Source organism: Dromiciops gliroides, chromosome 3 (genome assembly GCF_019393635.1).
Source record: "Dromiciops gliroides isolate mDroGli1 chromosome 3, mDroGli1.pri, whole genome shotgun sequence".
Lineage (NCBI taxonomy): Eukaryota > Metazoa > Chordata > Mammalia > Microbiotheria > Microbiotheriidae > Dromiciops > Dromiciops gliroides.
This window is the reverse complement of record NC_057863.1, coordinates 1,046,933-1,071,893: the sequence shown is the minus strand read 5'-3', so window position 1 is coordinate 1,071,893 and position 24,961 is coordinate 1,046,933. Positions and strand designations below refer to the sequence as shown.

The window sequence follows — 24,961 nt, the reverse complement described above, 5'->3', positions numbered from 1 at the left end:
TTGGCTGGTCTAGTGACAGCCGTTTGGTGTCTATGGCTTCCTGTAACCCCAATGAACCAAGATGGCTGAGTTGGGGGGTATGGGTGGAGCTCCACTTAGAGGGCTTTGTGTGCCTGCAGGGCTGGCCAGCACTTCTCCAAGGACAGCCGGGCAGAAGCTCAGGCAAACCAGGGCATTATTATCAAACATTGGCTGCTTCCTGTGTGCAGGGACACATCAAAGGTGTGTAGAAGGGAAAGACATGCCCCAGGCTGACTTGGCAGGGAGGGGGGCGGTGTTGGATGGGGAGGAGAAAAGTCTGCCCTGGCTTAAAACAAACAACAACCCTTGTTTTAGCTGGCGCTTGGGCCTCTTGCTTCCTCTCCTGCCTCTGCTTTCTCTCTTTTTTGGACAGATGGAGGATGGGTGGATGCACAGGATCCTGGAGGCCAGATTCTGTCTTCCTGGAGCCTCTGGGAAGGGCTCCCCTCCTTCCTGAAGTCACTCAGGGCTATGTACTGAGTGTGGGAGCAGGGAAGGTCAGACTCCACAGGCCCAACAACTGTCTCCAGGCCAGTCCTAGATAATGAGGATCACTTTCTGTGGGGAGAAGGGGGGAGGAAGAGACAAAGACTTGAGAGCCCAGGGAAGGCAGAGTCTTTGCAGACTCTTGACAGATATTTCCCAAGTGGCCCCCCCTCCCCTCTCCTGCCTCCCCTTCCTCTCCCAGAGATGTCCCAGGCTCCCAGGAGCCAGCCTTCAGTGATCTCTGGCTTTTACTTTCCCTAGACTCCTTCATTTCCATTAGTATGGTCATCAATGATTATTATTGATAGTAATAATTAGGTAATTATTGTGATCATGACAGTGACTCTCTGAGGGAGGCAGACAGGGATTATTCTCTTCATTTTACAGATGGAGAAACTGAGGACAGGAGTGGGAAGGGGCACGTGGCACTTCCGGCCTTTGCAACCACAACCCCACTCCCAAGTGGATGCCTTTTGGGTTTCTGTCATATCCGTTTCCAGACAAATCCCTGCCCTTCTCCGTCAGGGGGAGCTCCCCAAAGTCAGCTCTTGGGTCTGAGAATGTCCCTCCCATCCCACACCTCTGCTGGAGAGGAAGGGCAGGAGGCAGGCAGGCAGGTGTAACTTCTCTGCCCAGTCTGGCTTGGTCTTCATCGCTCTTCGTTGGGACTGTCCTGTTTGACTCTTCCTCTTTCCATCATTGCCTTCTTGTTCTCCTAGCTCTGCATCAGTTCATGAAAGTCTTCCTGAGCTTCTCTGAATTTGCTACATTTTCCATTGTCACTCCCTATGATATAGCAAGTTTTTGTTACTTTTGTGACCCTCTGTTTGCTTGGCCATTGCCCAGGGGTGGGCAGGCATTATGGGATACCATGAATGTTTGGGGGTACCTGGGGTCCTTGTCACTGACCTCCTGGGGTTATACACCATTGGGAGACTCTGGGTGGCCAAGGGGCTTTTCACGCACCACCACAGAAGGCTGGGCTGCCCTGCAGCTGCACCATCAGAGTGGTTGGTGTGCTTTGTGATATGACCTTTGATGACTTTGCTGATCAGGCAGCAGGTGGAGGGGGAGATTTCTAACCTGTACCTCCTGACTTCCAGCCCAGGGCTCCAGAGCCTGAGGTCTCCTTACGTGAGGAAGCCTCATAGCCCAGGCATCTTACAAGAAGAGGACTTGCAACCTTCCCACCCAGCCCAGGGGGGACTTCTGTGCTGCTCTGGTTGTTGGGAAGTACTTTTCTTTTTGGGGGGGAGGCAATTGGGGTTAAGTGACTCGCATAGGGTCACACAGCTAGTAAGTGTCAAGTGTCTCAGGCAAGAACTTTGAACTCAGGTCCTCCTGAATACAGGGCTGGTGTTCTATCCACTGCACTACCTGGCGACCCCATGAACTCTTTCTTTTAGTGTAGCTTCTGACCCCAATACTCAACTGAGCCCTCCCTCTCCTGCCTTTGGTCTGAGCAGTGTCCCCTGCAGGTGGTCAACAAACCATGCCCAGAAGATCTCCCAAGTCAGTGACCCTTCCTCCCTCACTCCTGAGCCATTAGGCTAGCTCCTTGTCTGGGGCTGTTCGTCTCAACATCTGGTCTCAGTCTGTGCCTCAGCTCCCCTCCCTCTGTCTGGGCTCTGCCCTCCAAAGCCAGAGGCAGCTGTGCTGTCCCCTTTGAGTCTCCTCTCCTTCAGGCCCCCATCCTTCAGCTGAGTCCTTATCCCTTCCTTAGCGTGTGTGAGCTCACAAGCAGCCATGAGGGCCAAATTTAATATAGGGAGAGTTAATTGAGTGGCTCACCGTAATATTGGGGTTCCGGAAATAATGAGGGACCTCTAGGTTTAAAGCTCCCTCCCCTCTGAACTGCCTTTTTAGATATTTCTCCCAGGCCAATAAGAAAGGAGCCTAACAGCCTCTTTTCCACAAATGAATCAGGTTTTATTAATGGGAATAAAATAAACAGCAAAGGTGAAATTAATAAAATCAAAGACAAGGGAATAGGGAAAAAGAAATATGGATAATCCCCCTAACTCTAAACTGTGAGATTTAAAATTGGATATAAGATCATTAAACTTCCCCTTTAACCTTTTCCCTTATATATCTCCTAGACCAGTAAGAAAAGAAGCCTCTGAGCTTTAATCAGAGAGGGATTAGCTTTTATTGTTTGGGAATTAATTAGCCAACAGACAGGTGATACTGATTAGGGAAATAGGAAAGTAGAAATACAAATGAATAGTCTTAATCTAAGCTTAGTCTACATTCTTTTATAAAACTCACCAAATCCCAAAACTGCCTCTCAGGCTGAGAACCAGAGTCAAACGTATGCTGCCACTGAGAACCAGAGCGGATCACCAGAATGCGCCATCAAACCCGAGCCAGAGTGTGCAGGGCCGAGCAAGCACTTCCGTTTTCTACCCAGTTTTTTAAGCTGGTGCCCCAGAAGTCTCGCGTGCTTGGCCACGCTCTCCCGGGCAGCAGCAGGCGCATGGCTGTTCGTCACGGTCTCCTCCCCGAAAGGGTGGTCCTTCAAAAACTGGCGGTCCTTCAAAAACTGTTTCAGTAGTATGCATTCAACTCTTAAATTTCAGGTAAAACTTCCATTTTTTACCACATTACCCCCTTTGTTTTCATTTGAAAAACGAATAAGTTTGCTCAATGAAACAGCCAAAAATAATATCCTATGCTATCTAATGATAGGAATCTAGGCCTTTTCTTTTCTCTTTACCAAATTCTTATTCTCCTTAATAAATGCTTAAAAGTTTAACTCTTACTGAAGCTTATAATTTATTGGTGACCACTCATTAGATATTTTAAACAGTTTAGCTAGAATTTTAGCCCTTAAGAAACCTAAGTCTATACAATCCCCAAACTCACTTCCAGTTCAGATAATTCAAAAGAGCAGGGCTTGTATGTTAACTCACCACCTGGGGTCTGTAGCTTTGATGGAAAATGGCCAGGGCCCACAGGACAAAAACTGCTAAGAAAGAACCTCTTTCTCATCTGCTCCTGCAGCTCAAACCACCAGAAAAAATGTGACTCCAGAAAAGACTGAGTTCCCCTCAGTGAGCATTTACTCTCCCTCCCCCAAAAGGAGAGGTCTTTCAAACTGCCTGTGGAGAGTGATTTCTCCTGCTGACATCAGCAATCTACATCACTCAGGTCAGGCCAGGTGTGGCCCATCCCAATCAGTCTGGCAAATTCCAATCTTACCACACAGCCCAGGGTGTGATGGCTTCCAATCTCATGTCCAAATGAGCAGTGCTGCCCTCAGGGGTCTTGCCATCTTTGTGACTTCTCTGCTGGCCAGTTTCCATTAGGGATCTTATTGGGAGCAACTCGGGGGTGAATCCTGGGGGCCTCTGATGGTGGTAGCTGGGGCCTTGATGAAGAGAGGTCCCTGAGACCCACTAGCTATGGCTGCCCACTCATCTGTAGATGGGCTGTTGTGGGACTCAGAAGACATGAGGTTGGAGGAAGCCCTGAGTGATGCAGAATTCCTGCTGCCCATCCCAGCCTCTCTCCTGGGATCAAGGCTGGGGTCCTGGCTCCTTGCCAGTCTAGTAACAGGGTCTGTCCCTCTCCTGGCCCTGACCCACCCTTGTCCCCTTTGCTTGGAATCCTGGGCTCTTCCCTGCCCCCCTACCAGGACCTCATCACAGCAGTGAGCTGGGGGGCATTACCCTTGGGGTCCCTTGAAGTCTGGGCTCCTCATAGGCTCTCAGCACTTGGGGATGGACACACGGATGCAGCGTTCTAGAATGGGATTGGCTTTGATTGCGAGTGCTCCACTGTGATCAGACCCTTCTTCTATTGAAGCCGGATAACCATCCCCATGACTCACACAAGCACGTGCTTCTGACTTGTTTTTCCCAGTCTTTGTCCCAGGGTCTTTTGCCATTGCTGGCAGTGTTAGCGTGGATGCTAGAGGTCCCCTTGGCAGTGGGAATCCCTTTGTGGGGAGGAGCCTGGACTGGCTGGTCTCTGCCCTCCAATCCTGAGAGCTTATCTGTCCTCTGTCTGATGTCCAATCCAATTGAAGTGGCCCAATAGTTAGGGTTGGCTACCCTAGGAGAGCCCTAGCCCAGAGACTGACAGCAAATTTTTATTTTTTAAACTCTAAGGACTTTAATCTTTCAGGTCTCAGGGAAATTTGTACATCCTTATTCTCTTCCTAAGTCAACCCGGGAACTGGGCTGTCACTGACCAGTTGAGGGATGGGGAAGGAGGCTTAGTGGTCTCAAAGGAGTGGGAACAGAGGCAGCAGCCCTGGGGCGGGGGGGGGGGGGCTGTGGGTACTGGAGCTTCTGAGCCCAGGTAAGCTGTCCCCAGTGGGAGGAAGGTTCCCAGAGAGCAGGGCCTAGGAGGCTCTGGGTTGAAGGACAACGATGTGATTCTCCTGGGGCTGTGGTCTTGCCCCATCTCTGGTGTTTGGTGTAGACAAGGGGGCTTTGTTACTCTGAGGTCCAACAAGACTGAAATCATGGGGACTTGGGCAGGCAGTGCCAGGTTGGGGAAGGCCAGGCTTCAGGCCCCCCAAAACTGTAGAAGGGGGAGATCTGGTGAAAAACAGAAAGCAGTGTGGAGAAGGCCTGGGAGGGAGGTGTGCCAATGAGGGTAAAAAGTAGCTGGGATGGGCGGAGTCCAAGGGGGACTGTGAGGAAACTGCCCATTCTCAATGTCTGGAAAAAGCCCCTACCTCCAGACATCAGGAGAGCTGGCTTCTAGTCCTGGCTCTGAGGTCAGCTGTGGGACCCTGGGCAAGTCCTTTGACCTTTCTGGACTGAGGGAGTTGAGATAGATGACCTGAGGTCTCTGCCAACTCTAGCAATGATGCCAGTGTCATCAATGCCCAGATCACCTTCCTCCCAGGATCTCACCTAGGTCCCTCCACAACCCCCTGCCCCCAGCAGAGCTCTCATCTTCTCCATTGGCAGTTCCAGGGGGTTCTTGCTCCCCTATTTCATGTTCTTTGTCCCTATTAAAAGCTCCTTGAGGGTAGGAAATGGTTGGCTTGATTGGTTTTTTTTAAAGTAATAAACATTTTTATTTATAGTTTTGAATTCCAAATTCTATCCCTCCTCTCCTCCCTCCCTTCCCTGAGGGGGTAAGCAATCAGATATAGGTTATATCCGTGCAATGATATAAAACATTACCATTTGGTCATTTTGTACAAGAAAACTTGACTAAAAGGAAAAATGAAAGAAAGTGAAAACTACCACACTTCACTCTGTTCCATCAACAGCAGTTCTTTCTGTGAAGGTAGATTTTATGCTTCATTAGTCCTTTGGGATTGTCTTGGATTATTGTATTGCTGAAAATGGTTCAGTCATTCACAGTTCTTCATCAAAGGATATGGCTGTCTCTGTGCACAATGTTCTCTTGCTCACTTCACTCTACATCAGTTCATACAAGTGTTTCCAGTCCTTTCTGAAGTCATCCTGCTTCTCATTTCTTAGAGCACAATAATATTCCATCACCATCATATACCACAGCTTGTTTAGCCATTCCACAATTGGTGGGCATTCCTTTGATTTCCAGTTCTTAGCTACCACAAAAAGAGCTGCTACAAATATTTTTGTACAAATGGGTCTTTTTTCTCTTTTGGGGGATGTCTTTAGGATATTAACCTAACAGTGGTATTGCTGAATCAAAGGGTATGCACAGTTCTATAGCCCTTTGGGCATAGTTCCAAAATGCTCTCTAGAATGGATGGGTCAGTTCACAACTCCACCAACAGTGGATTAGTGTCCCAGCTTTCCCACATCCCCTCCAACATCCAATATTTTCCTTTTTTGGTTATATTTTCACCTCTGATAGGTGTGAGATGTTACCTCAGAGTTGTTTTTTTTTTTTTTTTTTTTTTTTTTTTAGTGAGGCAATTGGGGTTAAGTGACTTGCCCAGGGTCACACAGCTAGTAAGTGTTAAGTGTTTGAGGCCGGATTTGAACTCAGGTACTCCTGACTCCAGGGCCAGTGCTCTATCCACTGTGCCACCTAGCTGCCCCTCCTCAGAGTTGTTTTAATCTGTATTCCTCTGATAGTGATCTAGAGCATTTTTTTCATATGACTATAGATAGCTTTGATGTCTTTGTCTGAAAACTGCCTGTTCATATCCTTTGACCTTTTATCAATTGGGGAATGACTTGAAATAAGGCATTTTAGTAGCATTTGTTGGGGGTTTTCCCTCCCTGGCCCAGAGCCTCCGTTGTCCCAAGTTAATCACTTGTATCTTGACCCCATCCTCAGAGACTATCATCTTTAACCAGCTGCTCACTGCCCAAATATGTACTTGCCTGAGCTCCCTCCCACCCCGATCTTCAGGTTCTGTGTCTGGCCCAGGGCTCCATGGTTCTGTGTAGTGTGGCCCAGAGTCCTTCTCGCTGGGCCATCTGGGTACATATGAATTAACGATCAGAAGGGGGTGTGGTTTGGTAACTGGGCATCCTTCTGCACTTCTCCATCATGAAAAGATGACCTTGAATTCCCACCCTGCTGTTTTTCACGGCCTCCCCCATTAATGTCAGACAATACCCTCACCCTCCTCTGCTCTCCCTTCTTCCTTCTTCCTCCAGTTCCTGTTACTCTTCCTTTCTGCCCTCCTCTCATCACTATGGAGTCCTTTCTGCTCTCCTGGGTTTTCTTGCCATTGAAGCACTCCTGCTATCTTTTAACTTTACAATATCAATTTATAAGCATTTATTTGCTCTCCTTCCCCTCAGCCCCCCACCCAAGAGGAAGTGAACAAAACCCTAGTAACATGTACAAAATCAAGCAAAGCAAATTCCCACATTGGCCACACCCTACTTGGAGAATGAGGAGGATGAGCCCTTCCTTCCATCCATCCATCCAACCATCCATCCAACCATCCATCCATCCATCCACCCCCTCTGGCTTTGGAGGCATCCATCCATCCCTCCCTCCTTCCCTCCTTTCCTCCCTCTACCTATCCATCCTTTCATCCATCCACCCCCTCTGGATTAGGAGACATCCATCCATCTCTCCCTTCTTCCCTCCCTCCTTCTCTCCTTTCCTCCATCCATCCATCCCTCCATCCATCCATCCTTTCCTCCCTCCAGCCATCCATCCTTCCATCCATCCATCCCCTCTGGATTAGGAGGCATCCATCCATCTCTCCCTCCCTCCCTCCCTCACTCCCTCCCTCCATCCATCTATCCCTCCAATCCCTCCATCCCTCCATCCCCTCCTCCCCCTCCACCTCTGACTCAGGAGGTCTCTGTCTCATCCTGGTCTACTGAAGGAGTCCACCTCCACAGCTCTCCTAGTGGCTTCCTCTCTCTCCTTTTCTTTGATGACATTCAGATAGGGCTGCTTGGGCTGTGCCTCTGGCCACACTATGTCCTCTAGCAAGGAGGTAGCTGGAGGTTACCTTGTGACACATTCAACCCTGCTCAGCCCTTTGGCCTTTGCTGTGCAGGACCTTGAAAACTCAGAGCCTGGCCCAGAGTGAAGGTGGGTGGGAATGTGGAGGAGTGCAGGAAAGCCGCTGTTACAAGAGACCCTCAGAGCATTCTGGTTCTTTGTCCATGGAGTACAGTTTCCCTAGGATCAAATGGAAATGCTGCTCTGGGGCAGAAAGCCTCTTCTCCTACCTGACTGCCCCCACTGCCCTGGGGCTTCAGCCATACTGACTGGTGACCACCTGCTGTGTCCACAGGATGCCCCATCTCCCACCTCCATGCCGTTGCTGTCCCTCCTTCCTCTTCACTGAACCCCTAGTTTCCTGAAAGATGCAGCTCTTCCCTTCTCCATGACATCTTTCCTGGTCTCCCCAGATGGGTGATGTGGTATTGCCTCCTGAAACTACCTTGTATTCTAGGTTGTAGAGCAGATAGAGTGCTGGGCTTGGAATCAGGAAGACCTGAATACAAATGGTCACTCAGATACTGGCCATGTGACCCTAGGGAAGTGACTTTAACCATTGTCAGCCTCAGTTTCCTCCTTTGTAAACAGGGCTACTAGCAGTGCTTACCTTGCAAGGTGGTTGTGAGGATTAAATGAGACTTGTGTGTGCACACACAGACACACACATGTGCTGCTTTGTGAACCCTGAAGTGTTACAGAAATGTTAGCTGCTGTTTGCTCCATACATAGTGCATCCCCCTCAGAGGGTAAGCTTCTTGAGGACAAGGACTTTCCCTTTTGTCTGTGTTGCCTAAGACATGCCTATCGATCGGTGCTATGGGGCTCCCCATCCTCGCCCCACCTTCTGAAAGGCCTGGCTTTGCCAGCCCAGAGGAGCAGCCTCAGAGTGGAGCTGAGGCCCTGGCCCCTCCTGCTTCCTCTCCTGGCTTTGCCTCAGGTGCTTCCATGTCCCTGAGAACATCTTAAGAAGATGGCTCTGTGGGCTCTTTCCCTAGAGCCCTAGGCTCAGGTCCACCACGAGCCCTTCACATGCTCCCAGTGGAACGAGGGGCTGCAGGGGCTTCCTGACTTCAGTGACTGAGCCATCACCCACACATGTGGGCAGTCATCTTCTCAAAAAAAGGAAGCATAGCCAGCTGGGCTGGTGAGCCTGGCCATTTTCTTTTCTTTTCTTTTCTTTTTTTTTTTGGTGAGGCAATGAGGGTTAAGTGACTTGCCCAGGGTCACACAGCTAGTGTCAAGTGTCTGAGGTCAGATTTGAACTCAGGTCCTCCTGAATCCAGGGCCAGTGCTTTATCTACTGCACCACCTAGCTGCCCCCTATAAGTGCAATTGGATTTTCTTTTCTTTTCTTTTCTTTCTTTCTTTCTTTCTTTTTTTTGGTGAGGCAATTGGGGTTAAGTGACTTGCCCAGGGTCACACAGCTAGTAAGTATTAAGTGTCTGAGCAGGATTTGAACTCAGGTCCTCCTGACTCCAGGACCTGTGCTCTGTCCACTGTGCCACCTAGCTGCCCTGAGCCTGGCCATTTTCAATCTTACTTTCAGGTTTCCTTTGATCGAAGTATTTATAACAAGGTCATGGACAGAGACCTTGGGTTTCTTCTCCTCCCCTCTCCCCCCCATCCATCTCTTCCTCTCTTCTCTCTCTCTCTCTCTGTGTCTCTCTTTTTCCCTTCCCTTCTCTGTCTCTCTCTGTCTCTGTCTCTCTTCTCTGTCTCTGTCTCTTCCTCTCTCCCTCTCTCTCTCCTCTCCTCTCCTCTCTCTCCCCTCTCTCTCTCTGTCTGTCTTTCTCCCTCACCCTCCCCGCCACAGACACACCCATCCACATATTCACACAGACACACCCCCACAAGATGAAGTTTCTTTCTTCCCATAAGAAAAATGGGATGTCATACCTGAGAATCTCACTGAAACCTTCCTCTCAGCCTGTCAGTGTGGCTGACCCAGAAATACCTGTCCTATCCATGACAAAGAGAGCCCCCGGGGGACCCAGATTCCCCAGCTGATAGATAGGGCCCCACACTCACATCAGCCTCAGTACACACCTAACCAGCTCCCTCTAAGATTCTCTCCAAATTAAGGGGGGGAGGGGCTCTCCTCACTCTCAGTCCCTTTTGGGCTAAGGGGGTTGTGAGGAGTTGGGGGCAGTTCAAGCACCAGCTCAACCCCACCTCCAGCCTGACTGGATCGGAGTAACTCCAATGGATTGCTCATTAGCATTTAGAGTTGCCCATCAAGACACAGCTGCCATGCCTCATTCACTTAAATATAAAAGCTCAGTCACCCAGTAAGCATTTAGTATGTGCCTACTGTATGCCAGGCACTTTGGAGGCTCTGAGGACAGAGACAGTTGCTGTGGGCTGGGCCGGGGGTGGGGGGGGAGGGGAGGAACCTTCCCTGTGAGGAGAATGTGAGGACACTTGTTGAGCAGCCAGGGTGTCTATAGGTCACCTCTCCCTCCCTCCATGTGCCTGGCTGCCCGGTTTGGGATCATATGTATTGTGGATCCTGCCTGGAGATGAACTTCTCCTCCCTGTGCTGTTGTGGGGTAGCAATGACCCATGTTCTCTGAGGCCTGGCCAGAGGGCACAGGCTGGGACAGGTTCTGCCAGGGGGCTTGTGGTGCTGGCGGACCCAGAGAAAGCCTGTAGCCATTTCCCAGGAGCAGCCTCTCTAGGGATGGAGGAGGAGTGGGTGAGTGGGCATCTCTGTTGGTCCCTGGGGCCAGGGCAGTGTGAAATCTGGAAAAAGTCATTGAAAAACCCTCACAGGTTGAGTGGAAATTTAAAGCTCAACAACACTCCCTAACCAATCTTGGAAGCTGTTTCCTCTGGGTCAGAGGATGTTGACGGGAACTGTTTCCCAACAGCTTCTCAGACCCTCCTTGGGCTCCTGGGAGATCTTGTTCATCTTTTCCTCAGGTATTTGAGGTGAATGCCCCCAGTCTGGGCATGTCCGCTGTTCAGTGGGCTCTGCTTGCTTCCCCTCACCCATCCCTTGTTCTGTGGATGTGCCCCCATCACTTCCACAGTCCTCGTCACCAAAGGTTCTTGTTGCTTTTTAGGGACAGGATGATTCATAGAAGATTGCTCTGCCCAGAGTTCTGAGCGCACCAGTAGGGCATGGGGCGCCTCTTCCTCCAGGTCATTTCTGGCAGAGGCTGCCCCCCCCATCAGGGATCTCTGCAGGTGAGGCTGGATCAGATGGCCACCCGTGGCCTTCCAGCCTGGAGAGTCTGTGCATCTTGGGGTGGTCTTGTCCCCCCAGAGTATATTTTTATCAGCTCCTTGGGAATGTTGGGGTTAAATATGCATCTGTTGTTTGTGAGCCCTAAAACCTATTCTGGGCTTGGCATATTTCTCTTAATATCTTGAATAGATATTCTTTTCCTCTAAAGAAAATTGTCATTTCTATGGAATCTAATACCTTCATCAACAAGCCCCTTCCCATTTGAGGAATGTTCCTATTTTCTGTTTTTTAAACATCTAAGTTTCTGGCTAGCACTTTGTGTGATACGGTATATGATAGTTTGTTCTCAGTGAACTCGTGCTGGCTTGCTGTGATCACCACTTATCACCCATCGATGATTTCCTTCTAAGATTTAGCAGCAGGAGCAGCAGGCTCCACATAGCATTATTTTAAATAGTCACCTTCCGGGGAATGGGAGAGTGTGATCCAAGCTTGAGAAGCCTCTGGGCTAAAGAAGGAGCTAAGCCACTCCCAAATGAAAGCCAAGAAATAGGCATCTATGCAGAGCTGGGGTCCCACTGGTGACCTCCGTAGACCAGGTGCCACATGGGAACCCATTATTGCCCGCTTCGTTTGATGGGACCTGACACTGAGGGAACAGAGATGGTGGGCTTGTGGAAGACTGATCTGAGATGTAGTCTGAGAACTTTTGGCTGGTCTTTGTGGGACTTGCAGGGTCCAGGGAAGGTGCCCTGGGGCCCCCATCTGTGGAGCATGTCTCCAGTGGGGGTCCCAGAGGAGAAATGGCCCAGAAGAGGTTACACTTGCCCTCTCCCTCTTTTGTGAAATGTGAGACTATGTAGGGTGAGGGGCACCTGGGGGTGTCCCACCTCTGAGCTTTTGATGATGTTGGGGAAATATGACCCTGGGGAGAGATCCAGCAGAGGAGGCATGGACAGGACTTGAGAATGGATGGGGGCCACCAACTGTATGTATCATGGTTTGTTTGTTTGTTTGTTTTGTAAGGCAATTGGGGTTAAGTGACTTGCCCAGGGTCACACAGCTAGTAAGTGTCAAGTGTCTGAGGCTGGATTTGAACTCAGGTCCTCCTGAATCCAGGGCCAGTGCTTTATTCACCGTGACACCTAGCTGCCCCCTGTATGTATCCTGTTGTTGGCATTGGGATGGGTGTGTCTGTGGTGGCCACCTCAGCTGGGGTACTGGATGTGGGGAGGATGGCTGAAGGCGGCCATGCCCTGGCCAGGTAGGTGGCTTACAAAGCCTTTGGGAAGGTCAGCCCTGTTGGGGAGCTGACACAGCTCAGAAGTGAGGAGGCCTCCTGACTTGCTGGCCCACCCATTTCTGTCCTGCCCTCTCCCCTCAATTCAGCAAGCCCGTCTTTATTTTTAGACTTGATTGTTGCCAAGCAGTAAAGGAAAAGCAGCCGACTCATTGACTCTGGGTTTCCCACCTCTGTGGGGAGAGGAGGGTCGTGGGGCTTCACTACACATTGTCTGGGACCAGGACTGGCTGTCATAAGTCAGTCATTGGTTCAGTTGGCTTTCCAATCGGTTAGTCAGTCAACAAGCCTTTAGGAACTCCCTATGATGAAGTGCTGGGGACACCAGGAGGGGTTTGGAATGGTCCCTGCCCTCAGGGAGCTGGCGCTCTGATTGGGTTTCGAGTGGCCATTTGTGTCCATGCAGCTGGATGACCAGGAAGGCTTCCCAGTATTCCAGCCGCACTCCCGTGCTTTGGGTGAGACCTTCTGGACTTTATGTGGGCTGTCTATTTTCTCCTTTCTGACAACCTCTGTCCCATCTTTGCTTAAGAATTCTCTCCCTGGGGCAGCTAGGTGGCGCAGTGGATAAAGCACCGGCCCTGGAGTCAGGAATACCTGAGTTCAAACCCGGCCTCAGACACTTGACACTTACTAGCTGTGTGACCCTGGGCAAGTCACTTAACCCCCCATTGCCCCACAAAAAAAAAGAAAAAAAAGAATTCTCTCCCAGTTGGAAGAGGTCCCTGCTCCCCGCCTCCCTCCCTCCTCCCCCCCTCCTCTTCCCCCTCCTCCCACCTCCTCTCTCTCCTCCCCCCTCTCCTCCTTCCCTTCTCTTTCTTCCCCCTCCCCATTTCCCCCCTTCTTCCTCCCCCTGCTCCCCTTCCCTCCTCCCCTCCTCCCCTCCTCTACTCCTCTCCTCTTCTCCTCCTCCCTCCTCCACCTCCTCTTCCTCTCCTCCCCCTTCTTCCTCTTCTTTTTCCCCCTCCTCCTTCCCCCTTCCTTTTTCTTCTTCTTCCTCTTCCTCCTCCCCTACCCACTTCCTCCTCCTCCCCTCCCCCCTTTCTTCCTCCTCACCTTTCCCCTTCCCCCCCTCTCCTCCAATGGGTTTAGGAGACCACCCTTTATTTATGTTTCAGTTGTGTATCATTTATTTGGAACCCAGTATGGCATGTGGTGTGAGGTGCTGATCTAAGCAATTTCCTGCCAAGCTGCTCTTCACTTGGCTTCTTGGGGAAGAAGGAGTCCTTCATCCAGGAGTTTGGGTTCTTAGGTGTCTTGGTCATTAGCCTATGATTGTTCATGGGCTTGGTGGTCTGGTCTGGCCCACTATTCAGCAGACATGTGCTGAATGTGTAGCAGAAACTGTGGCCATGGCTGGGACAGATGGGCCAACTTAGAACGCCGGCTGTAGTCTGATGGGCAGAACCCTAGCCAGAACCAGACAGCCTGGCTCCTGAATCTGGCTCTGCCTTTGGCCCTCTATGTAGCTCCAGTCATTTCTCTCCTCTGGACTGACAGAGAGAGGGGTTACCCAGCTGGATAGGCTGGAGAGAGAGGCCGGGATGGACACATAGACACTTGCTTTTGTGTCTTTGCAGAGCCTGGATCAGGAAGAATGGGCTGATGCAGAGGTGAAGAGAGCCTCGAACGCTCCAGTCATGGAGAATGGGCATCAGGTGATGGCAGGTGAGTGAGTGGCTGTCAGGGAAGAATCTCCCTGCTCCATCCCTAGACAGCCTCCCTTTAGCTCACCTGGAAGGGCTGGAGAGTGGTCTGGAGACCCTGCCATGGGGGGTACCCTAAGGGGCCACAGAAGGAGGTGTTGGGCTGTTGCTTGGTCCGAGAGGGCAGAAGCAGCACTGAAGGGGGAGGGGGCTGCAGAGGGGTCGGTGTAGACGTGGTAGCAGCTGGGGTTGTCCCTGAGTTTCCTTCATGGGGGGGGGGCTGCACATCCCCCTGGCCAGGTGTGCTGGAGAGAGGATTCTCAGTCAGGTAGGAGGTTGGAGGGGCTGCTGACACAGGGTCTAGGATCCCGCTTGTCCTTGAGGGGCAAGGGTGCCACTCACCTCACACCCTTGGGTGCTGATTGTGGGCCCAAGGTATGCCTGGCCCTGTGCCTCATGGGGGTTCCAACTGCACTGCTGACCCTGGGGGAGTGAGGAGTGGGGAGTGGAAGGTAGGAGGGGGGAGGGGAGAGAGAGAAGGAGGGAAGGGAAGGGGGAGGGGGAGGGGAGAGGAAGGGGAGGGGAAAAGGGGAAGGAATGGATGTCACAGGAAACCCTCAGAGAACAAAGGCAGAAAATATATTGTTTGCTGCCAGCAACATCCCCAAATGAGGAGGGACCCCAGGGAGAGGTCAGCGTGCAGCTGTCCAGCAGGCTTCCCAGGGGAGGTGGCCCTGAAGGTTGAGTTACTTTGAAGAGTAGGAGGCAAGGAGGGGAGCCAGGGGTGCCTAGACTAGAGAATGGTGAGTGCTGAGGCACTGTGGTGGTCAGGGGACGGGATGGCGGTGCCGATGATCAGGCAGAAGACGGTTGGCTTTTCTCCTGTAGGAAAGGGGGAGTCACTGATATTTCTGGAGCACCGGAGTAACAGGATAAAAGTGGCCCTTTGGGGGGAGCCGGCAGGCAGGCGCAGACCGAGTTTCCTCTCACTCCTTTTTGTACGCACTGGGAGGGCTTTGCTCAGTGTTGGCAGAGTGGCAGGAGGAGCCACACGCAGGTCTCAGCACGGGTCTTCTTGGATCCGTGGGGACTCAGTCTGGGTCAGGGAGCAGGCCCAATCACTCTCCTGGGTGAGGCTGGGGTTTCTGTCCCAGCCTGGGCCAGGGATGCCGTCTCACCCACTGCTGGGAAGGCTGCGTCCTGCGTGGAGGCCCAACCCTTGGTCTTTTTGCTTTCTCTAGGTCCAGGGCATCTCTCCCCAGAGGCCCCTGAGCCCCTGGAGCCTCACCCCCCAAGCGTGTCTCTTCGAATGCCCCACCAGCCCGTCACGGCCATCACCCGGGGCCTGGAGAAGGTCTCAGGGGAAATCGCGTCCCCAAGCCTGGCCTGCTCTGGTGCCTCCACAGCCAGCCAGGGGCGCAGCATGAGCCTCAGCGACACAGTGAAGACATCTGGCTGGCCAGGTAGGGGGCGAAGGAGAGAGCTGAGATCCTGGGCCCAGGGCCAAGCGAGTGGAGCCCTGAGGCAGGGAAGGCTCCTGTCCTCTTGGGGAGGGTACTGACTGACCACCTCTCCTTTGGGCCCTCACCCCTCAGTGTCTCCACCCTCCTCCCCAGAGGACCGCTATCTGTCACAGTGCCCAGAGTGCTGGGCCTGGAGTCAGGAAGACCGGGACTCTGATCCAGCCTCAGACACCTAATAGCTGTGTGACCCTGGGCAAGGCACTTGACCCTTGCCTCAGTTTCCTCATCTGTAAAATGGGGTAATAACTGTGAGCCTTGTGTAACTGCGATTGGCATCCTCATTGTTCTCTTGGCTAATGGGCCTTAGAGCATGTCCAGTGCAACCTTCTCCCTTCACAGATGGGAACACTGAGGCCGGACCGAAGGGATTTCTCTAACATTGGATGTTCAGACCTGCCCCCTGGGTGCCGGTCACTAGGCTGAGCCTCAGTTTTCCCTTCTCTTCAATGGGGAGAATCCTATTCTGGTCAGCCCTCTCTAGTCCTCAGTCTCTCCTGGGGCTGGTCACTGCCCTCTCTCTGAGCTTGGCTCTCCCTGTGGCTGAGCGCAGGGATTTCTCTGGCCCTGCCCAGGACCACACAGGGCGAGAACTGGTTAGAGGCAGGGGCAGAAGGCCCCCAAGGCCTGGCTGGCCCTCACTCAGCTCTCCTGATGGGAGTATGAAGCTGGGCATCAGCAGCAGCTGGGCTCTCTGATGCTGAGTCCTTCCTCAGTCGGTCTCCCTGCCCCCTCCTGCTTTGTGGTGCCCCTTCCCCTCTCTCCCCCTGGTGGGGGTGCCGAGCAGTGACAAGAATCTCTGAGAGCAGGAAGGGTGAGAGCAGCCAACAGGCAGCCGGTCTCACTCAGCAGAGGGTTCTGTGTTTGTAACCCTAACCCTAACCCTAATTTCTCTCCTGCCATCCAGAGAAGAGCTTCCGGGTCACCAGATCTTCCTCAGTCACCAGCTTTGGGATGACCGGCGTCTTTGTCAACAATGAAAGGTAAGCTGGCTGCCCATAGCCACATGTGGTCTCCCGTGGCCCCCATGATCACAAATGCCTATTCCCCCCACCCCTGCTGCCCCGTGGCCTCCCACAGGTACCTGTGGCCCCCTACCATCACCCTTGGCCACCACAGTCACCACAACCCCCTATGCCTATCATGCCACCCTGCCGCCCCCTGCAGCCTCACACCCGCCTGTGGCCACCACAGCCTCTGACCTTGTGGTACAACCTGAGGCCCAGCATCCCGTAACTCCACGTTTAGGGCTTTGGTGTCTCCTTTGTAGCTGTGGTCATGACCTCGGTGGCCTGAAGCATCTCCCGTGACCCAGGGGAGTGCCCACCCCTGGGGTTGGCCTGATGTTGCTTGGCCAGGTCCCCAGAGGGAGGATTGAGGTCTGCATTCGACTGGTTTTGCTGGGTCTTCAATAAAAGGCCTTGAGTTGGCCTGATCCCCTCGGGTCTGAGGGGTCTGGCTGGGGGCCTGGTTTAGAACCTGCTTCTGCTCTGGTCCTGTTCCTTCTAAATTGCCCCTCAGAGCCTGGGCCTATCCCTGGGGTCCCAGCCCCAGGTGGGGACATAGGCAGCTCCTCCCAGGCCTTGAAGCCTGGCTAGGCTGTCAGGGGAACCACCGGGCAGCAAGCTCAAGGGCAGAACTGGTCCAAGGCCAGACGTTGGCCTGAGCCAAGGGCCCCTTCCTTGGGCCAAAGTACCTGCCTTCTCCTGCCTATGGGGCCTCCCTCATGGGAAGAGGAAGAGCCTTGTGACCCATTGGGCTTCACTGTGGCACCATGGCCATCTTGGTGGGGGTGACGGGGCTTCCCTCCTTCCTGTGTCTGAGCTGCGCCCTCTCCAGCTTCCAGCAGGTGATCCCTCCCAAATCTCCATCCCCGCCACCGCCGCCAGCCAGCCATCGGCAGGGGGAGCGTCGCAGGGAGCTGGTGAGATCCCAGACACTGCCAAGGACCTCCGGGGCTCAGGCCCGTAAGGCACTCTTTGAGAAATGGGAACAAGATGCTGGCAAGTAAGGGCTGCTCACCTCCAGTGCTCGGCTGGGGGTCAGGGAGGGACTCTGCCTCTCGCCTCTTGGTACCCAGTTACCTGGCACTTAGCGGGTGATTGGCTGACAAGGTGGTGGGTGGGAAGGCTAGAGGGAGTGCATTGCCTGCCTCCTCATCCATTACAACAAAGCCCCTGAGCCCCCAGTGTCTTCCAGACTCCCCTTTGTAGGAGGGGAGGCCTTAGAGTCCCCTGACTCCCCTGTGCTAGAGGTGAGCCCCCGGGGATGTGGGCCAGGCTCCTGAGCCCAGGCATATAGGCAAAGTAGCCCAGGAGCAGCTGGCCCTTGATTCAGTGGCACTTGGTATCCACTTGGAAGGAGGGAGGTTGGATGCCTGATTGTTGGGGAGATGCCCCCCCAAGGCCACCCCTGCAGCTCCTGTGTCTGCTCTGTCTTCCAGGGGCCGAGGGGAGTCCCGGGCCAAGCTCAAGCGCTCACAGAGCTTTGGTGTGGCCAGCGCGAGCAGCATCAAGCAGATTCTTTTGGAATGGTGCCGCTCCAAGACCATCGGGTACCGGGTGAGAGCCGGAGTGTGAGTGTATGTGGACATGTGCAAGGACGGGGGGGAAGGGAGGAGGGGTGGGTCCCTGGGCCCAGCTATGGGTGCCAAGAAGACGATCGCTGTCAGGAATTAGGGTTGGGGTCCCCACAGCCATGTGGTGAGACAGGTTTGAGGTAAGACCTAGGACTTCCTCAGCCTAGTGAAGAAACCCCACTTTGCTCCTCGTTGCACCACCTGGGGCAGATGGGCCAGGGAGGTGCCAGGGGCGGGCAGAGTCAGAGGGGGCACAGGACCCTTCCTCAGTCACCTCACCATGCAGCTTCTCCTCATGGCATCAGCACCCCCATTTTACAGATGCAGAAACTGAGGCTCCGATTACATGCCTAGCCCAGAGTCAACATTTCTGGGCTGGGATTTGATCTCAGGGCAAAGAGGAAGAGCCCACGGCCCTGGGGTGGGAGATAGGTGGGAGGGACCGTCCCTTCCCTGATCTCCTCACACTTTGTCCTCTCCCTCCTGGCCCGTGTTCCTGCAGCACGTCGACCTCCAAAACTTCTCCTCCAGCTGGAGTGACGGCATGGCCTTCTGCGCCCTTATCCACTCCTTCTTCCCAGAAGCCTTTGACTACAGCACCCTGGAGCCCAGCGAGCCCAAGAAGAACTTCGAGCTGGCCTTCACCATGGCCGAGTGAGTGCCTGGGGGGAGGGGCACAGAGGGCCCACCCCAGCAGGCCAGAGCCGCTGAGCATGCTCCCAGCCTGTGGGGGATGCTGGGCCAGGGCAAGGTGGAGGGCCCTATTTCTAAATCACAATGGAGATGCCCCAGCTGGGTCCTGTGCTGTCACCAGGGGCTGGGGAGGCTGGGCCATTTTGGCACTTTATGCTTTCCGGGTACATCTGGCCTGTGGCATGCAGGCTGGAAGACCGAGCCCTGAGGGGAGTCGCCATCTTTGTGCCCGGCCTGATTCCCTCAGCCCCTTGGTCGGGTGCCCTTGTTTGAAGTGTGGCTGCTTGGGCCTGAGAGCCAGTGGTGAGGGGGAGAAAAGCAGGCAGAGGGGAGACACACAGAGAACTGATTGGAAACGGGGGCTGCAGTCCAAGCCAGGCAGTCCTGCCGTCAAGGAGTTTACATTCTGATGGAAGAGAACTCCCCCCCACCCCCCTCCACGGTAGCTGGACAGAGGGCACTATTGTGTATGTGTGTGTGGGGGGGTGGCGGTGTGTGTATATGTGTATGTGGTATATGTGCATGTGTGGCATATGTGTGTGAGTGCATGTGTATGTATTGCTGCATGTGTGTATCTGTGTGTGGTGTATCTGTGTATGTGTGCATGCATGGGGGGTGGGCAGAAGGGGCCCTGGAGGCCTGCTTCTGGGCACAATGAGTTTAGAGCCCAAGATCCTGGAGTGGGTGGATGGGTTGATGGGTGGCATCTTGGTAGGGAGGCCCATCTTTGAATTATCCGTACAAGGTACAGTCAAGGCTTCAGTGGAGGTCATCTCAGAAGGCCCGGCAGCTGCGGGCAAGCAGAGAGGGAGAGGCTGAAGAGGGGAGTAGGATTGTGTGTGTGGGCATGACTGAATCCATGGAAGCTGATGAGATTGTCACGAAAGGCAGCTAAGAGGGAGGAGACCCAGGGCAGAGCCCTGAGAGACCCTCACAGTTTGGCTTGACTTGTGGGAAGATCCATCCAAGGAGACGGAGGAGGCATAGTCAGAGGGGCAGGAGGAGAGCCAGGGGAGCACATTGAGGAGAGACCCAGGGCTCAGAGGCTGCAGGGAAAAGGCCATGGGTGACTAAGAGGCAGATGACTTTTTTTGGGGGGAAGTTGGTGGAAGGATGAGCTTGGCAGCCAGACTGGGGAGGATTCAGAAGAGAAGGAGAGAGGAAGAGGGGCACCCACTGTGGGCAGTCCCTCCAGGAGGGGGGAGAGATGTGGTCAAATTTATACGCAGCAGGAGAGCAGCCAGAGATAGAAAGACTGAGGATTAATTAGTGTGTGTGGGGGTGGGGTGGGGGGAATAGGTAGCCTTGGCTGGGAGACAGAGCTAAAGGTATCTGGGTAATGGGAGAGCAGGAGGAGGGAGGGGGAGGAGGAAGTCAGTCATGGGCCTCTCTTCTCTGGCTTCGGGAGAAGCCACCCCCCCCCACCCTTGTAGCCGCTTGGGGGAGGGGTGGCTGCTCCGGAGTCCCAAAGCCTGGAGCCCTCCCGGGTCCTCAGGAGGATGAATGTTGCCGGACTGGACAGGCAGCCCCCACAGGGGCCAGGGTTGAGCCCAGCCTTGGCCAGAGCCTCGGTCAAGCCCGGACCGATGGGCTTCCAATGCAGAAAGCTGCTGAGCAGCTGAGCGAAGGCCGGCAATGTTTGGTCTTCTCTTGTTACAGCTGGAACAAGTGAGGGGGCAGCGGCTGCTGGGGCAGGGCTATTTGTGGTTCCCATGTGTCTCTGGTGAAAACTGAACTGAGGTCGTCAAATTTCCTAACACATTTGGAAAATTCTTCCTAAGAAAAACTCAGGCCCAAGCTGCCTGCCTGCTCCCTCAGGGCCCTTCCCCCCACTGCCCCCCCCCAGGCAACGGGTTTGGGGGAGGGGCTCCTGATGGGACAGGGATCATTTCTTTCCGTGGTCGAGGGGAGGAAACTGAAGGTGTTGGGGCCGACATGCCAGTCTGCCAGCCTGCAGCTTTTGTCTCTGGCTAGGTGAGCCCCAGGAGGCAGCGAGAGACTCTGGGAGAGAGGAAGATGGGGCTGCTTTGCCAGTTTCTGAAGTCAAGCTCTTTCTGCAGACACTCATTAAGCATTTGTTAAGCCCCAGGCCCCAGAGCCCCTTTGTGCCCTCCAGAGCTATCGGTGGAGGCCAGAGGCCAACCTAACCGTCCATTGGAGATGGAGAGGAGGAGGAAGGCCCTGGCCTGAAGGGGATTGGGATCTTGGAGGAGGTGGGAAATGGGGAGCAGCAGCAGCAGCAGTCCGGCCAGGGGAGAGATGCCTGGGCTCGGGAGATGGGGGCAAAGCTTGGCGGGGCCTCTGGAGAGCCCCGTGGGAGAGGAGGGGGCTGGGACCACTGGCCCGGATCCAGACATTTTCTTGCAGAGTCCCTTTGAGTCCCTTTCCCTGGGGCGGGTTGTGCCTCAAATGGGAGCAGGGACAGCCTGTAACAGATGGCTCAATTTCTCCTTGACCTTTGGGTTTTGATGGAAGCCTTGGGTCCTAGCCAGGGCTGAAGAGCCCTGCACCCGGGGTCAGGTTACAGTCTTTCTCTCAGGGCCATGCAGACTGACCTGCAGGGTGGGTGAATGGAAGTCAGGCTGGGGGCCATACCTTGCAGCAGCGCCTGCAGCGGGTCTGTGGCCACCCCCCCACCCACTTGGCTGGCTCTCATGCCTTTGGGCCTTCCCCAGCACTCCTGAGCAGATGCCCCTGATGGCTGGAGTCCTGTGGGCCTTCCCTGGGTGCCCCTCATGAAGGACTGGGTGATGAATGTCAATGTGACATGATTGAGTATGCAGGGCTTGAGGTAGGCATGGATTTGGATCCTGGTGTAGGGCAGGCCAGGCCCTTGCCCTTTCACGATCTGCTGCCTCAGTTGGGGTGAGCCTCAGTGAGGAGAGTTCAAGCTCTGCCCATCCCTGAATCCTGGGGGGCCGCCCTGGGGCTGATGTGGGCAGCACCCAGCTCAGTACTCACACACAGTAGGCGTGCAGTAAATGTGGACTGCCTGTGTGTTCTAGGAAGCTGGCTCAGTGTGAGCGTCTCATCGAGGTGGATGACATGATGGTGATGGGACGCAAGCCGGACCCCATGTGCGTCTTCACCTACGTGCAGTCCCTGTACAACCACCTGCGGCGCTTTGAATGACGACCCAGGGCTGTCCAAGAAGAGGGGGAGCCTCTCGGGCATGAGGATGAGGATGGCAGCGGGCAGTGGGCGGCGAGCATAAAGCGCTACTGACCTGGAGCAGGGGAAGCAGGGGTGAAGACATTGGTGCTATGAGATCGCTCGCTTCCTAGGGAGGGTCCAAAACAAATGGCCCATTGGCTTCTGGACACATTTAGTCCCAAGTGCCTTGACTGAATAGCATAGGGCTCCCCGTGCCCCTCCCTCAAGCCCCAGGAGGTGGGGCTTTTGGGCAACCCCACCCAGTCCCCCACGGGCTCCTGTGGGCCCAGATGCAGCAGGGCTGCCCTCCCTAGGGGCCACAGGCCTGCGGGCGGGTGGAGGGCTCAGTCACACTCTGGGGACAGCTGACCAGCTAGTTCTAAGACAATGTGACTCCATCTGTGTCAATGCCATTTGTACATAAAAGACGCTAGCCCAGGCTCACTTTGGACTTGGCTTTTTGTTTGGGACGGGTGGTGGGGCCTGCCCAGCCAGGCAGCCTGGGCGCCCCAAGCCTGCAGGCCTTGTTGTCCGCAGGGCTTTTATACAAAGACAGGCATTGTACTTCCTGGGTGGGTCCTTCCTGCGTCTCAAACACCCTGGTCCTCCCGGAAGCCCTTGTCCTTGGTCCTCAGAGCACTGACCGGGTCACTTAGCTGGAGGTCCTATCCCATTGTCGAGGTGACCCAGCTTCTTGGAGCCTGAACCAACAGAGCTTGTGAGCAGGGAGGGCCCAGTGACTGTCCTCTTGCCATCCACCCCAGGCTAGGGATAAGAATAGTTAACATTTATATTGTGCCTACTATGTTCCAGTCACTGCCAAGCACTTCACAAACATCTCATTTGATCCTCACAATAACCCTGGGAGGGAGGGGCCCTTATCATCCCCTTTTAGAGGTAGGGAAACTGAGGCAGACAGAGGTGAAGGGTCACAAAGCTAGTAAGTGTCTGAGGCAGGATTTTAACTCGGGTCCTAAACCTGGCATTCTATCCACAGTATCATGAAGTTGCCTGACTATGAGGCTGGCCCATCATGTCTCAGAGGAAAGTGTTGAATCTCTCTACAGTCACCGAGCCCTCTGACCCCACTGCACACTCACAAAATATCTTAATGGACAAACCCTACGGGCATAGGCAGGGCTGCCAGGTTTCCTGTGCCCAGCTTTATGAATATGAGGCAGCATTGTGGGGTTCTGTCCTGTGGGTTAGGGGGTGTTCATGATGTCATTGCAAACCACTGGGAATTAAGGAAACCCTGACTAACCACAATAAGGGGCAGCAGAGCTGGGGCTGGGGGCTCAGAGGCAACCTGTGCATGGCTCTGCTGCACGCCCTTTGATCACAGTAGGCTCACTTTAAGCCCAAGTGCCGTTCGATGGTCCCTCGGCTCTTCTCTGTAGCTGTCTGGAGTTTATTTTGTGTCAAGGGTTCTTCACTTGGAGTCTGTGGATTTAAAACAATTCATATTAGATACAGTGTCATCCCACAGATTCCTGCATCTACAAACATTGTGAGAAGGGGCCCAGGTCAGCCTCAAGCACAAGAAAAGTGAAGGCTTTCACTTCAATCACAATTGTTCTGAGCCCCCAGTTAGGACAGTTCCCAGGGCACGTAGGCAGAAGATTGGCTCTGTGAATCCCGAGCTAGTATGTAGAGCCAGGGAGGCCCAGGGGCCAGCCAGGGAGGGCCAGGGACCAGCTAGTGGTGCTGGAGCCAGGGGTCTGGTCTCCCAGACCGGGCACTTCTGCTCTGCCAGGGCCACGTGTTGGAGTTCATTTTCTCAGCAGTCCCTTCCTAGACTTCTCGGAGAAGCCCTTGGGTTCTGAATGTCCCAGTCCTCTGTTTGGGTCGGGCCCCAGCTTGTCCTGCTTCCCCCATGGATGCTGATGCATTTCTTCTGTTGGTTATTAGAGTCCTCTCTTCTGGGTCTCCTCAAGGATGGACGGGCCCAGGTGGGTCAGGACGGCGCTCTATGAGACAGGGTCAGAGTGACCTGCTTGTGGGCCCTGGGCAGCTCTGGCATCTGGCCCATGCCCGTGGGATCATCAGCCAGGTGGCTCGAGAGGCTTCATGCCTCTGCCAGGACCTCCTGGGCTCTTGGAGTCCGTCTGATGGAAGGTCCTCGGATTGACTGCACCAGGACTAGGGGGAGGGGGCAGGGGAGGAGCACATTTCAGGAGCACAAAGAGGTTTCACTTCTGGCATGAGTCCAAGGCCTCCTGGAGTTTATGCACCGATGGTCCATGAGTCAGTCAAGCATTTATGCCATGTCTGCAATGTTCCTTAAGGCTCCTGCTCAGTCCTCGGCAACCTCCACCCCCGCCCCAGGAACCTGTCCCTGCCCTTGGGCATCAGCATATAATTGTCTTATGAACTAGAGAATCAACAAGCACTTCCTTCCAGACACAACAAAGGCCAGAAGGGGTTCGTCTGGGGGACAGCTTGTTTCTATCTCTGTACTGCTGGATGATGGGCAGTGACAACATTGCCCTGCCTGGTGCTTGCATTTTCCTGGGGGTGCAAGCAAATGCACCAGGGGTGGGGGAAGAGCGCAGGAAATGACTGGGGCAATCAGGACAGGCTTCCTGTAGGCAGCAGCTAAGCCTTGAAGGGTCCCTGGAGGAGGCCAAATGAAAGGGGCTGGAAAGGTTGGCTGGGAGGCAGTTTCTATTTGATCCTGGAGGTAGGTGACAGGGAACCTTGACACAATCAGCTAGGTGGGAGGCTGTCACAGGGAGGCCAGTTAGGGGGGCCTGTACCCTGGGGGGCCCCATATTCCTATTCCAGTCAAGGTACCTCCACCCGCCTCCCCTCATCCTGCTCCCTCTTGGTGCTTAGAGAGATGCCGGACCTCATTTCTGCCCCACCCCCAGCTGCCTTCTGTCCATCATGCTGGGTTCTCTTCTCCTGTAGGGGGGGTTCCTTTGAGGACCTGTCCTGGGGATGGGCCCAGGCTGGCCAAACCTATATCCTCATGCCCTCCAACACTGCTTTCCCCTC

At 54.1% G+C, this 24,961-nt stretch overlaps 1 protein-coding gene across 1 annotated transcript in view; it reads left to right on the top strand.

Annotated features, from left to right (window-relative positions):
- Positions 1–22,410, top strand: part of SMTNL2 (smoothelin like 2) — a 28,202-nt gene extending 5,792 nt beyond the window's left edge. Inside the window, exons 2-8 of the mRNA XM_043991297.1 lie at positions 13,952–14,039; positions 15,259–15,480; positions 16,445–16,520; positions 17,377–17,544; positions 17,981–18,098; positions 18,618–18,769; positions 21,814–22,410. Coding sequence (XP_043847232.1) covers positions 13,952–14,039; positions 15,259–15,480; positions 16,445–16,520; positions 17,377–17,544; positions 17,981–18,098; positions 18,618–18,769; positions 21,814–21,940 — 951 coding nt within the window. The 3' untranslated portion in view covers positions 21,941–22,410. The remainder of the gene's footprint in view (positions 1–13,951; positions 14,040–15,258; positions 15,481–16,444; positions 16,521–17,376; positions 17,545–17,980; positions 18,099–18,617; positions 18,770–21,813) is intronic.
- The last annotated feature ends 2,551 nt before the right edge of the window (positions 22,411–24,961 follow it).